This window comes from Protopterus annectens, chromosome 3.part0, assembly GCF_019279795.1.
Source record: "Protopterus annectens isolate FY-2018-M chromosome 3.part0, PAN1.0, whole genome shotgun sequence".
In the NCBI taxonomy this organism is placed as follows: domain Eukaryota; kingdom Metazoa; phylum Chordata; order Ceratodontiformes; family Protopteridae; genus Protopterus; species Protopterus annectens.
Genome location: NC_056731.1, coordinates 291,114,898 through 291,133,762, shown reverse-complemented (window position 1 = coordinate 291,133,762; position 18,865 = coordinate 291,114,898). Strand labels below are relative to the sequence as shown.

The window sequence follows — 18,865 nt, the reverse complement described above, 5'->3', positions numbered from 1 at the left end:
TAGCCTTATAAAATATCTTGTGTGTCCTATCTTGTGTGCTATGCAAACCTGTAGGTTTGAAAATGAAAAATTAATATTACATGAAAATAAAAACTGTTTGGGAAAATAATTCAGTGTAAATGCATACCTGCAAGCTTGTTTCACCTCTGGCCACTCTCCATGCCAGAGATCCTGATGTTCTCCCTCCTAGTTCCCCAGGGTTTGGTGTCTTTGGTGAAATAAATTCAACCAGTTCTGCAAGCAAACATTCAAGAAGAATTCTTTTTCTAGCATCAGGTAAAGACTGTTGTCGCTGAAAACAAACAAAAAAGAAAAAGAAACAATAATTTCTGTCCAATAAGGACTGCTAACCCATTGATTTCCAGTCACTCCAATAAAGTTGCAGTCTATTTGATCACCCTGGAATGTTTTTGTCTCTTCTGTCAATAATAAATGCTCCGCTATAATCATTTAAATACTTCTGTTTTGTTTGTACTATGTTAAGTTGTTTGAAAAACTATTTCATACATCACTCTTTCTCTCTCAGTCTATCACTAATGTTACTAGTTCTGTAATATCACCTTAATTTTCAACATGTGCCCATCTAGTCCACAATAAAAAAAAGAAACTTTAACTCACTGACAGCTATGTAGTGTGGAATTTCACACCTTTAACAGTCAACACACACATCCTTGCATTCCAGATCATATTTTGAAAAATCAACTTAAAAAGCATTAGACAAAGAAATGTAAATATTTTGTGAATAATAACAACAATTCCACTGTGGCGACCCCTAACCGGAAAAAGCCGAAAGACACAACAACATTAAAACTGTACAAACAGCAATGTTTCTAGTATGATGTATTCTTTACAGTGATAATAGTGGGTGCATTCTTGTCTTTCAATAAATAACTATAATCAGAGATGCTGGAAGCTGTTGAAGGCTGGGGGGGATGGAGGGTGTGAGGGGCACTTAGTCATCTAAAAAGGGCAATTTTATAAAAAATATTTACTCCCTCAACATAGGTTCATTTGGAGGACATTTTAGGCATCCAAGCATATGGCCATTGGGTTTAATAAATCTAAGAGGCCATCATTTTAGGCCTCTAAGCCTATTAACGCTTAAGTTTGCATTTTTTGGCATTCTAGATGTAATCATTGTGTATTATCTAAGGCTACCGATTCTTTGAAGTGGTGTGCTTTGTGGTAGCCAAATCAACCTCTCTTTATTCAAACAGTAGAAGTGAAGTCTTGATGTGAGTGGTCTGTGACAACTGCATCAAACTCTGCTAATGCTATTAGTGGCATTTGTATTTACTCTTCTATAGTACACATTGGTTTTACTACATGTTCAGTGTTCATACTATTGTTAATATATGGAATTTGCAAATCACTCTCGTACTTCCGTATCTGCCTACTGTACCAAACTACAGTTGTGTACTACTCTTGGATCTTAGTAACTTTAAATCCACAAAATGTTCGCTCAAGGCACCAAGATAAAACTCCAAAATCACCAAATAAGTGCCAAGGGGAACGAAACCAGTACCCAGAAAACAATAGAAGGATTTTATTCAGCCAAATACGTCACTTAAAGCACATTAGCTCTCCACAATGTGAAAATCCGTTTTCGTCATTAAAACTTCATCAGATGTGGACTGTAAGCACAAAGCACCCTTATATATTACCCACATTTACATACATAACAATCAATTAATTAATTAAACATATTTAAAGGAACATCTTGTTAAAAAAAATGTGTAAAAAATGTTGATTTCACTCTATTAAAATCTTATATGCACTGAATTGCTACTAAGTGAACATTTCAACACGTACTTAAATACTTTAAAACTTTGAATAAAAAAACTGTCCATATGAATAACCTTTAAAAACTATTTAAAATAAAAGTTTAATCAATCATTTTATATATATATATATATATATATATATATGTACACACACACACACACACACACACACACACACACACACACACACACACACACACACACACACACACACACATTATTTCTTGTGTTGTCGCTCCCTCTTGTGGCTAAAGCTTAATATTACAACTAAAAAGTGAATAGAAAAGTAAATGTCATCAATAAATTCATACACATGTAATGGTGCTGTTAAATAAATATATATACACTATTTTAAAATATTAGTACTGGTAAACAAACTTATAAAAACATGTGAAAACAAGAGTACCTGCTCTGAGACATACTGTAATTTTTACAATTTAGCAGCTCTTAATTTTAACAAGGGAGCTATTGAAATGTTCTCATTTAAACCTGGCGGTACATTTGCTTGTAATGTCACTTGCCACCATTGCTCCCTATATTCAGTCCTTTTTCCCACAACCCACCTCTTGTGTCTTTCTCCGCCCTTTCTAAAACAAAAAATAAATAATGGGCATTTGTACATATTTGCTGATGTTTATACAGAGCATTGTCTCTTTTCTAGTACGCATGTCCTAGCCGTGCTCATATATTCATTTATTTAGTTTCTATTCAGTCTATCCCACATAGAAAGAAGAACATATCTGACACACCGCTAAGTATATTAAGCCACTTGAATCACAATTATAAAATCCTTTTCTTTTCACTAACAAGTTTCTACCTTCTAAAGATATATTTTCCTTGTTGTATACATATATACTTTGTGCACAATAACCACATTTGTATGTTCCATTCTTTCTCTTTTTCATATTCACTTGCCCATAATCATTTTCTACTAAATTCCTCTGGTTGTGGGAATTTTTATAAATAATTTTTAATTTGTTCTTTGATATTTTGTCCAAGTCTGTAAAACTTGTAAACCATTTCCACTTAGATTCCATAATCTTTTTTATCATATTGGTACTAGCATTCTAGTCCAATACTAGTGCCCTTCCAAAATCTTCATCCTTATGGTACTGTTTATTAATTTCGTTATCGGAGTTGACCCCGAGAACGGGCTTAAATCTGTCTCAGCTCCCTTTCCATACTTTTTTTTTATTTGCTCAATCACAGAATCAGGGTATTTCCTAGCCTTGAACATGGTCTCCAATGCTGCAGCCTCCTTCTCAAAATCTTTGTCAACCGAGGTCATCCCACATGACCTAACAAACTGACCTTTTACTATAGTCTTTTTATAGTGCAAAGGATGTGCACTATTAAAATGCAAGTAGGAATTTGAGAAGGTGGTTTTCTTATATACTTTAGAATTAAACCTATTGTTTTCTTTATATATTTCCACATCCAAATATTGTAATCTTTCTTGCGAAACTGTATGTGTAACTTCTAAAAAAACAGGTACTGTTGTTTAAAAATCTTAAACATTCTGGTATTTTCTCATTTGGGGCTATCCAAAAAATACAAATATCATCTAAAAACCTTTCTATACATAGACCAACATTCCTTATAAATAGAATTTAAAACTATTTTTTCTTCCCATATAGCCAGAACTATGTTTGCATAAGTGCATGCTGCACCCATTGCCACCCCTTTTATTTGATGATAAAATTCACCTTTAAAATTTATAAAATTATATTTTAAAATCAGTTCCATCAATTGTAAGCATGTCAAGCATTCATTGTGTGTTAAATCTTTTTCAAGAAAAATTATTTCCTCTAATAATTTGATGCCTTCTGTGTGAGGAATGCTAGAAAAAAGATCTACAAAATCAATTGTTAAAAATGACATATCTTCCCTAAATAAATCCCCTTTTAATTCTCTTAAAAAATCCCAAGAATCCCTCAGTATATTTTTTTTCTTTTTAGCCAAATACTTTTTAATGTGATGTCAATATATTTTGCCAAGGGAGAGGTTTTCAAACCTTCTGCTGAAAGTATAGGTCTCAGAGATGGGTGTAGTCCATCTTTATATACATTGGGGATTCCAAATATGGACGGTATTCTAGGCTTTTCTACCTTTAAAAAACGTAAAGTTTTGTGATCTATTAAACCTTCCAAAACCATGTCCTCTAGGGCCAAATCTATTCTTCCATATGCTATACTGATTTTGTTCCTTGACACACTGGTATATTTACTGGTGTCCATTAACATATTGTTCATTTTTCCTTCATATGTCAGGATGTCCATTAATACTATTTCCCCTCTCTTATCGGGTTTCATAACTCTTAAATTCTTATTATTCCTAAGTTCTTTTAAAACTTTGTTTTCATTAACATCCAAATTTGCCTTACATTTTACCTTAGAAAAACCTTTTCTTATTTCATTCTCCACAATAAATTCCAAATTTTAGATCTGTGAGTATAAGGGATGATTAAAGACACTTTTTTTCTTTATTTCACTACATTGGTTAATAACCTTGTCCTGTGGGAAGAATAATTCTAAATTAATTTTTCTTATAAACATCTTCACATCCATTAAAATTTTTGCTAGGTCATCTTTCCTTAAAGGTATAACCTTCACACTTCTAGATAGAAGGCTGAAGTGTTCCTCTTTCAGTTCTATTTCACTAATATTGTATATACTATAGCCATTTTTCACAAATCTGTACATATTATTTTCATCCTGCTTAATCATATTTTTGTATATACTAAAGCCATTTTCACAAATCTGTACATATTATTGTCATCCTGCTTAATCATATTTTTGTCACATTCTAAATCGGGGTAAGGGATACTTGCCATGTTTAGTATCTCACCCTCACCCTTTCTCCCACCCTCCAAAAATTCTGTTTCTGATGGTGGTTCTTGTCCATACTCCTAATTTTTTCTGATCTTCTCAGGGGTAGGGTTTCGTTAAAATCAGCCAATTTGTTCACTTGTTCCCCTATTTGCACATCTTTGTTTTGATCCAAATCATGTCCCTGGTTCCTTCCATTGGGTACCTATGCCCTATAAACAAACTTCGGTTTAGGATAATTCCGTTTGTTTTTATGTTCATTTAAATCTCTCTCTAACTTCTTTAGTTTTCTTTTAACTAAGTCATCACACTTTTCATCTATTTCAACCATTATATTATAAAATTTATATTGTTCAGAAAGAATAGAGTGAATTACATCATCTGTAATATAAGCATTCAGAAATTCTATCTCTTTCTGTAATTCAACATTCAACCTATCATTTTCTTTTACCATTGCTTTAAAAATATCCAGTCCACATCTATTAAAATTTTCTAAAAGTTTGTTGTGAAAATCACTGCCAGCTATTACATTGTTAAGCTATTTCCATACCCTTAAGCCTTTAGGCACAATACACTGATGCCCCAAATGAGAAAATACAAGAATTTTTAGGATTTTTAAACAACAGTACCAGTTTTTTTAGAATTTACACATAAAGTTTCACAAGTAAGATTACAATATTTGGATGTGAAAATATATAAAGAAAACAACAGGTTTAATTCTAAAGTATATAGGAAAACCACCTTCTCGAATTCATACTTACATTTTAATAGCGCACATCCTTTGCACTATAAAAAGAATATAGTAAAAGGTCAGTTTGTTAGGTCATGTAGGATGACCTTGGTTGACAAAGATTTTGAGAAGGAGGTTGCGACATTGGATACCATGTTCAAGGCTAGGAAATACACTGATTCTATGATTTAGCAAAAAAAAAAAACATGGAAAGGGAGACGTGATAGATTTAAGCCCATTCTTGGGGTCAACTCTGATAACGAAGTTAATAAATAGTACCATAAGGATGAAGATTTTTGGAAGGGCACTTGTATTGGAATAAAATGCTAGTACCAATATGATAAATAAGATTATGGAATCTGAGTGGAAAAGGTTTACAAGTTTTACAGACTTGGACAAAATATCAATGAAAACACTAAAAATTATTTATAAAAATTCCAACAACCTGAAGAACTTAGTAGAAAATTATTATGGGCAAGTGAATATCAGCAAGAGAAAGAATGGAACATACAAATGTGGTTATTGTGCACAAAGTATATATGTATACAACAAGGAAAATATATCTTTAGAAGGTAGAAACTTGTTAGTGAAAAGAAAAGGATTTTATAATTGTGATTCAAGTGGCTTAATATACTTAGCGGTGTGTCAAATATGTTCTTCTTTCTATGTGGGATAGACTGAATAGAAACTAAATAAATGAATATATGAGCACGGCTAGGACATGCGTACTAGAAAAGAGACAATGCTCTGTATAAACATCAGCAAATATGTACGAATGCCCATTATTTATTTTTTGTTTTAGAAAGGGTGGAGAAAGACACAAGAGGTGGGTTGTGGGAAAAAGGACTGAATATAGGGAGCAATGGTGGCAAGTGACATTACAAGCAAATGTACCACCAGGTTTAAATGAAAACATTTCAGATGCTAAATTGTAAAAGTTACAATATGTCTCAGAGCAGGTACTCTCGTTTTCATATGTTTTTATAAGTTCGTTTACCAGTACTAACAGTTTGAAATAGTCTGTGTGTGTGTGTATATGTATATATATATATATATATATATATATATATATATATATATATATATATATATATTTAACAGCAGGGTTAAATGTGTATGAATTTATTCACCAGGTTTAATTTTCTATTCACTTTTTAGTTGTAATATTAGGCTTCAGCCACAGGAGGGAGCTCCAACACAAAAATAATGTGCATATATATATATATATATACACACACACACACACACACACACACACACACATATATATATATATATATATATATATATATTAAATGATCAATTAAACTTATTTTAAATAGTTTTTAAAAGCTATTCATATGGACAGTTTTTTACTCAAGGTTTTAAAGTACTTAAATAGGTATTCAAATGTTCACTTAGTGGCAATTCAGTACATATACGATTTGAATAGAGTGAAGTAAACATTTGTTTACAGAATTTTTTAACAAGATGTTCCTTTAAATACGCTTAATTTACTTGATTGTTATGTATGTATATGTGGGTAATATACATAGCCGGCCTTAGGTATAGGCCAACTAGGCGGCCGCCTAGGGCGCCGCTCTAGCAGGGGAGCTTTTCCAGTATTTATTTGATGTAGGTAGACCAGGATGGGGCACCAGGTGGTGTGGGAGGGGCGCCATGGAGCCCTTTCGCCTAGGGCTCCAGTTGACCTAAGGCCGCTCCTGGTAATATATAAGGGTACTTTGTGCTTACAGTCCACAACTGATGAAGTTTTAATGACGAAAATGTCTTTTCACATTGTGGAGCATTAATGTGTTTTAAGTGACGTATTTGGCTGAATAAAATCCTTTTATTGTTTTCTGGGGACTGGTTTTGTTTCCCTTGGCACTTATTCTGTGATATTAGTAACTTTAAATTACACTGCCTCTTCAACCCTAACATTATTGTTAGTTATACTGAATTTGTGCACTATACCAAACTATACCAGTGTAATATTCTCTGATCAGACTGTAATTTCTTCTTTGCCAGTTCATGTAGTTGTTTCATCAGAGTTAGAGCAACAACACCTTGTTTGCTGTAGCATAGACTAGATCCAGGCCTGCTGAATCTAGCTTTGTTTGTATAACTTGAGCACTAATCCAGGCATTATTTAAAGTATTCAGTTGTATTTATTACTGCTTGGTAGTAACTTGGTTAAAGTGTAGCTATCATTCTAAGTCTTTTGGATTAAGCACTTGGGCTTCAGACCAGTTGTTCTACATTAGGAAGGTTTGTGGCATGCACTGTGGTGGCAGGACAGGTAGCTTTCATCCTTCTAAGTTGGGAACTGCTGATTGAGAGCTCAGTGTCTGTTATTCTTAAAGTGTATTAGCTCTGGTTTAAGCACTTGGGCTTCAGGCCAGTTATTTTACATTAAGAAGGTTCGTGGTCTGCAGTCTTGTGGGAGGAGAGGCTGGACTCTGCCCTTCTGAGCTGGGAATTTCTGGTTAAAGGTTTATAGTGCCTGAATATTTGAACTGTATCTTACTGAAATTGGTACACCTTGTTTGCTGTAGCATAGACTAGATCCAGGCCTGCTGAATCTAGCTTTGTTTGTATGCTTGTTATTTCCCTGGAACGCTAATTCCACCTAAAACGCGGCTTCTCAGCGCTTCTGTGGATCCCTAGTGATATCTGCATTGCTTACGGTACTTATTTCCTTGCTTCGCTTGAAAGAAAGTTACTGTTTGTCGTTTTTGCATTTTAAGTTACCTGTAACACATTGCACTTGTTACCTGGCACTTGCTCACTAAAGCAATTATAAGTCAGCACTAAAAATTAAAAGCACTACACCCTCGCTCCCCATTGGCCCTTGTTTTCAATTATAAAGGAATTCCCAATATTATTCTAGCATGTCCAAAGGTCAGTTGTAAATCTCCTCTCTGGTCCAGCTGGTGAATATGGGAATCTTGAGGCAATGTTACAACTGCCTCATGTACACAGACAACCCTCTCCTCCTCCCAACAAATTCCAACACATGTGAGAGATGCAACCATATAGCCAAACTGGAAGCTAAGCTCTCTCAACTCAGTACTGGCAAAACCAGTCAGGAGGAGAAGGAAATTAGAAGTTATGTACCTACCATAACGTTCCATGTTAGTTGTCTTCTCTCGCCTTCTTTCTTGCTGGATGGGTTCGGAGCCGATCCTCGGCTCCGACTCGGCACTAGCTTTAGCTCGAGAACTCCTTTTACCAGCTCGAGGCAACCCTATATCCCATGATGCAAGGCGGAACTACCTCAGATCTCGTTTGGCAGCTAACTAACCCTGCTAAAGACTTATTCTAATATAATTAGGAACCATGGTTCCTAAAAGAAGTCCTCATAACAATGCTCCAGAGGAAACAATCTAATAGGAACTCTCCAAGATCTGTCCAGGCCAGGGGGAAGGAGGGAGGGACGCAAGAAAGAAGGCGAGAGAAGACAACTAACATGGAACGTTATGGTAGGTACATAACTTCTAAATGTTAAGTTGTCAATCTACTTCATTCTTGCTGGATGGGACCGCCCCTAGCACCTGTATCCCGGGTGGCTCAATGGAACAGACTCTTGAGAACAGTGGAACCAAAACTGGCCCTATCTCTGGAGGCCAAATCCAACTTGTAATGAGACACAAAGGTATGAGGCGTGGCCCAAGTAGCTGCTGCACAAATAGTGTCAATGGGAAGTCTATCCTGAAAGGCTACAGAAGTGGATAGACTCCTGGTCGAATGTGCTTTTGGCTTAGAAGATAGTTGTTTGCCCCTTAGAGAGTACACATAGGAAATGGTGGAAGTCAACCATCTAGATAAGGTCACTTTAGATACTGGAAAACCCAACCTGTTTTCTGCATAGGAGACAAACAATTGGTCTGATTTTCTAATTTGTTTAGTCCTATGTAAGTAGTACCTGAGCTGACGATGAACATCCAAAAAATGCAGCTTCTGTTCAGCTCTGTCAGAATAGTTAGGAAAGAAAACTGGTAGATCAATAGATTGGTTAATATTGGCTTGAGATACCACCTTGGGCAGAAAGGAAGGGTTAGTTCTGAGCGAAACCCTATCCTTATGAAACACCAGATAAGGTGAACGAATACAGAGGGCCTGAATCTCAGAAACTCTTCTTGCAGAAGTAACAGCCAGCAAAAATATAGTTTTCCATGTCAACAACTTTAAAGAACACGTAGCAGACGGTTCGAAAGGAGGTAGAATTAGGGATGCCAACATTAAGTTCAGATCCCATTGCGGAGGAGGATGTTTCATAGGCGGTTTTAGGAGAAAAACTCCTCTCAAAAAGGCTTTGCATAACCTATGAGACATGATGTTATTGTCCTGCAAGCCAACATGAAATTTGGAAATAGCAGCCAGTTGTACTTTGACTGTAGATGATGACGATCCCGAATGAAAAACCTCCGCCAGGAAATCCAAAACAGAATGTATAGGAGCGGTGAAAGGATCAATATTTCTGGCGTTTGCCCAAATAGAAAAACGTCGCCACTTGCTAGCATAAACAGTTCTAGTGGACGACTTTAAAGAAGACACTAAAATGTCTCTGACTGAGTCAGAAATCATTGGTAGCCTGGCTAGGGAAGGAAGTGGAGCAACCAAGCAGTGAGGTTGAGAGAATGAATGGCCCGGTGCTGCTGACCCGACTGGTGGATCAAAAGATCCGGAACTGGGTCCAGATGCCAGGGCTGCACCAGAAGGTGATGATGTAGAGACGGAAACCAAATTTGTCGAGGCCAATATGGAGCAATGAGGATCAATTTGGCTCTCAACACGGTGGCTTTCTGAATGACTTGTGGAATCAATGGAAAGGGAGGAAAGACATAAAGAAGTCCCCGAGGCCAATCCTGGGTTAGAGAGTCTCTCAAGGGTTGGCCTGGAAGAGGAAATAGTGTGAAGTAATCTGGGCACTTGCTGTTTTGAGGGGTAGCGAAAAGATCGCAACAAGGGGTGCCCCACTTCAGAAAAATCTGATCCACTACAGACTGATTGAGAGACCACTCGTGAGGCATCAGAATAGATCTGCTTAGCCTGTCCGCCAATAGGTTGGACCTGCCGGGGATGTGTGTTGCTATCAGAAACCGCTGAGAAGAGATCGCCCATTGCCAAAGTCTGAGAGCTTCTCGACATAAGGGATAGGACCTGGTTCCGCCCTGTTTGTTGATGTACCAGACCACAGACATGTTGTCCGTCTGTACTGCAATAGTCCCTGTGGGAAGAAAGTCGTCGAGGGCTTGCAACGTTAAAAGCACTGCTCTCATCTCCAGGACATTTATGTGCAGGTGGTATTCTATGGGTTGCCACGTCCCGTGGACCATCCTGCCCTGATAATGTCCCCACCCGATCAGAGAGGCATCCGTGGTGACTGTGGCAACTAGAGGAGGGGGAACAAAGGGTCGGCCCTGATGAAGAAGAGGGGAAGATATCCACCATCGTAGATGAGCCCTGCAAGACTGTGTCACTAAGATCTTGTGTCTCATGGGCAGATCGTGGTACGACCACTGCGTGAACAACATCCACTGCAGAAGACGCATGTGGAAGCGAGCCAGTGGAAGAAGAACAATGGCTGCAGCCATTAGGCCTAGAACTTTCAAGACAAACCTGGCTTTGACCTTGTTGCTTTGTAACAGAAGCTGAACAAATTTCTGGATGTCCAGAATCCTTTGATTTGTTAGCCTGGCTAACATTCTGACGGTATCTAACTCTGCGCCTATAAAGGTGATAGATTGGCAAGGCAGCAGAGAGGATTTTTCGAAATTCACCGAAATTCCTAGACTCTTGCAAAGCTGTAAGGTGTAGTCTCTGGACCAAAGAAGCTGATCCTTGGAGGTGGCGGAGAGGAGCCAGTCGTCCAAATAAGGAAACACTTGGAATCCTCGACGTCTCAGGTGAGCTGTGACCACTGCCATGCATTTGGTGAACACTCTGGGGGCTGAAGTGAGGCCAAAGGGCAGTGCTCTGAATTGGTAATGACTGGTTCCCAGCCGAAAGCGGAGAAACCTTCTGGAGCGTCTGTGAATCTTTATATGATAGTACGCATCCTGAAGGTCTATCGAGCACATCCAGTTGTCCTTGCCCAGAAAGGGCAGAATGGATTGCAGCGTGACCATCCGGAATCTTGCCTTTCTGACAGATTTGTTTAGTCTGCTTAGGTCTAGTATTGGTCTCCAATCTCCCGTCCTTTTGGGGACCAAAAAGAATCTTGAGTAGAAGCCGGATCCTACTTGGTCTGCCGGCACTGTTTGGATGGCTCTTTTTCCCAGGAGTTTTGAAACTTCCTGTTTTGCCAAATCCCTTTGACCGGTTGAGATGTCTGGAAGGGATTGTAGAGGTACGGGAAACCTTTCGAAGGGGATTTTGTAACCCTCGGATATAATCGACTGTACCCACTTGTCTTGTGATAGGGATTGCCAGGCTACTGGGTACAGCGAAATTCTTCCCCCGACTGCCTCCAAGGGTGGACAGTCGGGCAACACCTCAGGGATGCTGAAAGGGCTTCTCAGGAAGAGGCTCCCTGTTGCCCTGGTTCTGAGGACCCCCCCTGCCTCTAGGGCGGCGTCTATTATTGTTACCCCCTCTGCCTCTGGGGTAAACTGACCACGTGTGTCCGGTGTAGCTCCTTGGGCTTTACGGAACCACATCTTCCCCCCCTTCTGACCCTTGGGATATGGTCTAGAAGGAGTGGAAAACTGGACTCCAACGGCAGAAAGAGTTTTACCGTCCTGTTCACATCTGGTCAAAGTATCCTTCACCTGAGGTCCGAACAAAGCCGAACCGTCAAAGGGGGTGTTGGTGAAGGACGCCTTAAAGGGGTCCGCAAAATTACACAGCCGCATCCAGGCTTGGCGTCTAAGAGCAACACCTGTGCCTGCGGCCCTACTCGTTCCATCGGCTGCATAAGATATGAGCCGCATGGAGGAGTTAGATATCGAATTCAGGATAGCTAGCTGAGAGGCAATCTTTTCCTGAGCCCCAGCAGCTGAAGGATCCTGGACTACTTCTCCCAGTTCCTTGAGAATATCTCGTTGAAGCCTGGTGAAGTGACAAAGGTAATTCAGCGAACGCATTGCAAAGGTCGCTGAAGAAAACATCCGCTTTCCATACCTGTCCATGGTCCTAGAATCCTTATTAGGAGGATGGACAGGTACTGAAGGATCCGCCAGTTCCTTCTTAGTGGCCGCCACCACCATAGCATCCACAGAGACACCTTTGGACAGGAACTGTTTGTCCGAAGGGGCCGTGATGAACTTGGATGGTCTCCTGGGGACAGGTTCCACAGAATCTGGAGCGCCCACGCCTTCCGAGCCACTACTTGCATGAGTGGGTCGAAGGCGGAGACACCCAGGAGGTGGAGGGTCGGGATCCAAAGCCTCCAGGTATACCGACTCATCCTCGGAGGGGTCAATGGAGGGCCAATTCCCCTCTGTCTGAGGAGCTCAAGGATGTCTGAAAATGAGACATCCTCAGAGGGGACCGGGGAACCCTCCGACTCATCTAAGTCGGTATCAGATGTAGTAGACTCAGGGAGTCTGTGTGTTTCCTCTTACACGTCCTCTTCCGAGGGGGTTCCCCTGCAGGGTCAGGAGAAACCTCGGAAGAGGAGGAAATTCCCAGTGGGGAAACCTGGGGCGATGGATCCCTGGGCCTGAGAGCAAGAGGCTGGCAAGAGGCATCTGCAGGCACTGATGAGGGAGGAGCTAGAGGGATAGACCGTTGACCAGGCTCAGAGGCCAGGACACTCCTCATCACCTCAAAGGCTCCTCTCCCCGGGAGACCTGAACACACCCGCTCCGAAGAAACAGGAATGGTCGGCTCCAAGGAGAGAGAAGGCTCCGAGGCCGATGTCGGCGCCGAGCTTACCAAAGCAGAAGCTCCGAGAGGGAGAGCGGGGTCGGACAAGGGTCCGATGCCACTAGCCCCCTCGGAGCCGACAGTGGAAACCCGACGACCGGATCCCTCCAAGGAAAGTCTCAAGGAGGAAATCGGAGCCGAGGATGTCGGAGCCGAAGGATATATCGGCTCCGGCATCGAAACAGTCGCTGTCCCAAGAAGCTCCGGCTCCGAACTCTGGTGTGGAGTCGGAGGAGGAATCTCAAGAATTGGGGCTGTAGCCGAAGTCTGTTGAGACGGGCTATGGAGCATTTGGGCCAGTGCCTGAGACTTCAACAGCCTGCTTACCACCCTCTCCAAATCGTGGTCAGACAGCCTGGAAGATCTCGAAGATCGGCTCCGATGGCTCCGTTCCGACAAAAGAGGAGACCCCGGAGCCGAGTGAATACTTAGTATCGAAGGGGACCGGGATCTCTTGCGGGTCGGAGCCATCGGAGCCGAGGTCCCTAGAACCCCAGATGGAGCCGAGGATCTCTCGGCTCCGATGCTGGATAAAGTGTCGGCTCCAGCCGGAGCCGACAAGGCAACAGTAGTCAGGGTATCGGAGCCGGCCGGCACCGAACCCACTACTTTAGCAGAAGAAGTATCGGCTCCAGTCGGGCCGATACCGGCCCCGACGGGCCGGAGCCACCGGAGGAGGCTTGGACACTGTAGCCTGAGCCTTCGGTGACTTAAGAGGTTTTCCTGCCCCTTGCTTAGGAGGAGAACCTTCAGGTTTTAACAAACCTCGGAGGATCAATTTGTTCCTCCTTTCCTGCAGGACTCTCTGGCTAAAGGCATGACACAACGCACAGGAGTCCTGCAGGTGCAAAGGGCCCCGGCAATACACACAAGAAGTGTGACCGTCTGTCAGGGACATTTTTTGACAGCACTGGTCACACTTCTTGAAGCCTGAGACCTTGCCTTCCTTAGACATCCTAAAAGGATATACACAAACAGTCCCCACAAACACACAACTTAATCCCTACACAGACACACAGGAAGGGAATAACTTGGGGAACTAGGCCTGACTAAAGATTTAACTGAAAAAACTATTTTAAAAGTTTAAAAAGGAAGGGAATAGGGTGGGCTGTACTAAATACAGGCTAACCTAACACTGAAGGGAAATTAAACCCCTAACTAAACTTTTTCTTCTTTAACAAGAAAAAACTTACCTCAGCTGGCAAAGGAGACCTCTTTCGCTAAGCGGCAAACGAGATCTGAGGTAGTTCCGCCTTGCATCATGGGATATAGGGTTGCCTCGAGCTGGTAAAAGGAGTTCTCGAGCTAAAGCTAGTGCCGAGTCGGAGCCGAGGATCGGCTCCGGACCCATCCAGCAAGAATGAAGGCGAGATTGACAACTTAACATCCACACTCACTACAATTCCAGTCTCACATAGACCTACCACGACAGCAAACCAAACACATAATCACACAAAAACATACTCGGAGGCACTAAATAAAGATCTGCCTAAGCAGCAGAGACCTCCAAAGCAGACACCCAAGCAACCGCTACCCCAAAAAAAAACACGTGCAACACATATCTCACAAAGCCAGTGTGCCGAACAGTCACAGCCCTTAAGGCTAAACAACACCTGATACACTTGTAATAGGTGACTCTATCGTCAGGCACACTGACGTTCCGCTCACCAGGCTGAACAAGGAGAAGGTCACGGTGAGCAGCCTGTCTGGCGCTAGGATCCGCCACATAACACAAGCACTCAGGTCACTCCAAGGCAAGTACAAATATGACTCAGTCATTGTCCATGCTGGTGTGAATGACCTGAGACGTACCTCCCTGGACTACATGAAAAGAGACATAGAGGAGCTCTCTGAGCATGTAGCCCAGGCTGGTATGACCCTGACCTTGAGTAGCATCTTACCCTCACCAAGAATGATGCCACAATATGAAGACAAGATGATCAATTTCAACAATTGGCTTAAGTATTGGTGTCATTCAAAGGGGATCCAATGCCTATCAGCTTGGGATGATATGCACGACAAGCCACGATGCTTTGCTAGGGACGGCTTGCACCTGTCACCCCTGGGCTTCTGGATATTGGCAAAGGCTCTTGCTACCCCCATAGTGCCTTTTTTAGGCAAGGCTCAAAAGACAAACCCACCTCCATAGGTATCACAAGGGATAAGAAACTAAGAGTAATGCTACTCAATGCTAGAAGTCTAAACCTCAAGATGCACGCACTCGAAACTCTCCTAAGCATGGAGAACATCGATATCTGTGCAGTAACAGAAACCTGGTTCAGGGGTCCCGAGAGCACCCCAGCACTACCAGGTTATACCTCATACCATGCTTTTCGGCCCCAAAACTTGGACCGAACCACAAAAGGAGGGAGAGTATCGATATTCATCAAAGATACCCACACCTCCAGGTTGGTGGCAAAGCACGAAGCATCGGAGACTATCCATGTGCAACTAACAGTGGGTAAAACTGCCTTCCAGTTTATAGCCTGCTACAGACCACCCTCCCAAACCCAGGAACCCCACTCGGCCTTCCTGAGAACACTGGAAAATATGAAGGTCTCTCCGAACACCATTATATTGGGCGACTTCAACTACCCAAACATAGATTGGGAGCATTACTCTAGCTCCAACACCCTTGCCCAAAGGTTCCTAGAATTCATAAACTCAAATGCTATGGAACAACTTGTTACCACTCCCACAAGAGGGGAAAACATACTGGACCTGAACATCACCAACATGGGGACTCTATGCTCCAGACCAGAAGTGTATCCCTCACTGGTAAGATCAGACCATAAATTGATCTCACTGGATATTCACATCCCGACCCCACCCCCTGCCCAGAAAACCACAGTGAAAAACTTCTCTAAAGCAAATTTCACACTCCTCAAAACCGAGGTGGAATCCTTCAAAGCCCCCGGGCCTGAAGAAAATACGTCCCAGACCGCAGAATCCTTTATAAATGCATTCTATGAACACCTTCAGGACTGCATGGATCATGCAATCCCAAATAAAACCAAGACCCAATCCTCCAAAGGCAGACGGCCTGTCTGGTGGACCCCAGCCATAAACAAACTATACAATAGAAGGAGGAAGCTACTACATGATAGAGCAAAATCCCAAAAAGGGAAGGCATCTCTGATCAGTATTAGCAAAAAACTAAGGGCACTCATAAAATCGTCAAAGGCCAGCTTCGAGAGAAAAATTGCACAGGACACTAAGGATAATCACAAGGATTTCTTTAGTTATGTTAGGAACCTGGGTGGGAATTCCCAGATATGCTCAGAATTAGTCCAAAATGACAAAAAATACACTGATCCCACAGACATTGCCAACATCCTAGCTGACAGGTTCAGCGCAAACCCCCCCCCCCACCAAAAGGGCAAATATGTATCCCAGCAGAGTGCTGCCCCCCTGACATCTCAGATGCTCAGTTGGGAGCCGCCCTCTCCAAAGCAAAAAACACAGCATCAATGGGACCAGACGGTGTCCCAGGCTGCGTCCTACATGAACTCCAAGAAGAGCTAAACCCAAACATAAAACTACTGTTTAACCTCAGCCTTACTACAGGATATGTACCCAAAGAGTGGCGTACAGCAACAGTGGTCCCTCTCCACAAAGGTGGTGCCTCAACGGACCCTGGAAACTATCGCCCCATAAGCCTGACTAGCTTGGTCTGCAAAGCTATGGAAAGGATCATCATGGACCTCATAAATAAAGATATTGGGGACCTACAGACACTGGATCCTACCCAGTTTGGCTTTGTTAAGGGCAGATCCTGCCTCTTAAACCTGGTTGACTTCTTTGAAACAGTCACCAAGGCCATTGTGAAGGGAAGGTGGTCCACACAGCCTATCTGGACCTCGCAAAAGCCTTGATACAATACCCCACTTGGGCATTATAGATAAGCTCACCAGCTTAAATATAAACCCCTATGTCACTAGATGGGTTGCAAACTGGCTCAAGGACAGAACCCACATGGTTAGAATTGCTGGAGCCATGTCAGACTCCAAACCAGTTACAAGTGGCGTCCCACAAGGCTCAGTCCTGGGACCTCTCTTGTTTGGTATATATTTCTCGGAGGTACAGGCCAACACGGAAGGACTGTGGCTGACCAAGTTCGCAGATGACTGCAAACTGGGTGCCATAATCGACTCTCCAGCCGACACAAGCATCCTCCAAAAGGGCCTGAGTGAAACAGACAACTGGTGCCAGAGCCATGGCCTCAAGCTAAACGCCAAAAGTGTATAGTCATCGCCTTTGGCAAAAACAAAGTGCCCACAAATTACCACATAGGTGGTAATCCATTAAGTACAGAAGAAGTAATTAGGGACCTGGGGGCCCAAGTTGATAGCAATCTCTCATTTGACAACCACGTGGCCAAAGTGGTTAGAAAAACATTTTATATAGCCCACCTATTCATGAAGGGATTCACATCTAGATTAGGGGAGGTCATTGTGCCTCTTTACTCATCCCTCATCAGGCCCATAATTGAGTACAATGCCCCTTTTGGGATATACCTTACCAAACACCTGCAGCAACTGGAAAGACCCCAAAAGTACCTCACCAAGAGGATCAAAGGGCTCAAACAGATGCCATATGCTGCCCGGTTAAAGAAACTCCAGCTCTACTCAGTGGCATACTGCCTGCTCAGAGGTGACCTGTGCCTGACGTATAAGGCCATGTCCAACCCGGAATTAAGGGACATGCTGCACCTCAAGAAATCCAAATCCCATCGAGCTACACGCTCGAGAGACTTGAACCTCAGCACTGAAATAAATAGGACATGCTGGAGGGACAGATTCATAACCCAGAGGCTCCCTTCACTCTGGAATAAAATCCCAGCCCAGGTTAGGCAGAGTCCCTCATTGACTCTTTTCAAGAGGAATCTTGATGAGTGGATGGGAGATCGTAGGTTTACCCCGGGTATCACTTCTGTGTCACTGTTAGACAGAGGCACAGTATACTAACCTCGAAAAAGGGCATAGCAAAATTAATTTAAAATGGGTGGCGAAAGCCAAACATACTCTGGCTAGGCTTATAAATGCCCTAGGGCAGATAGCCTAGTATGAACCTATGAACCTATGAACCTATGAACTAATTGATGACCCCATTGTCAGGCATGCAGAATCAACATATGTTAGGCTAGAAAGGGATAGTGGGACAGCTGTCTTTCCAGCCTTCCCAGTCCACAAAGCTAAAGTTGCAGGTGCTACTATAATTAAATTTGCTGACCACTGCAAGCTGGATGCTGGCATTATACTCAGCATCTAACAGTAGCTTACCAAATCAAGAACTAAACCATATAAATAGTGGTGTTGTAGTACGGCATTATCATATTTTATAAACAAATTTCACCAACAGCTTGGAGTACAGATGACACTCTACTATAGAATGATATGGTTGTGAGAGATTTTGATCCCTTTGTCGACAACTTCCATTTGTTTGACCACCACATAGCAGAAGTAGTCAAGAAATCATTCCATCTATGTCAGTTAATACTTAACGCTGTCTCTTTCAGGTCAAAAGAGTTATCATTCCTCTTTACTGTGCCTGATCACACCAATTATAAAATATAATGTCCCTTTTAGCATGTCACTAATACAAACATATCACACAGTTAAAAAAGATCAACCCTCAGCTACCAACACAAACTTGAAATGCTTCTCCTA

The 18,865-nt window shown here is 42.0% G+C and overlaps 1 protein-coding gene across 1 annotated transcript in view; it reads right to left on the bottom strand.

Moving 5' to 3' along the window:
• The window catches only part of NGLY1 (N-glycanase 1), a 714,901-nt gene that overhangs the window by 119,937 nt on the left and 576,099 nt on the right, over positions 1–18,865 (bottom strand). The window contains exon 9 of the mRNA XM_044064776.1: positions 128–292. Coding sequence (XP_043920711.1) covers positions 128–292 — 165 coding nt within the window. The remainder of the gene's footprint in view (positions 1–127; positions 293–18,865) is intronic.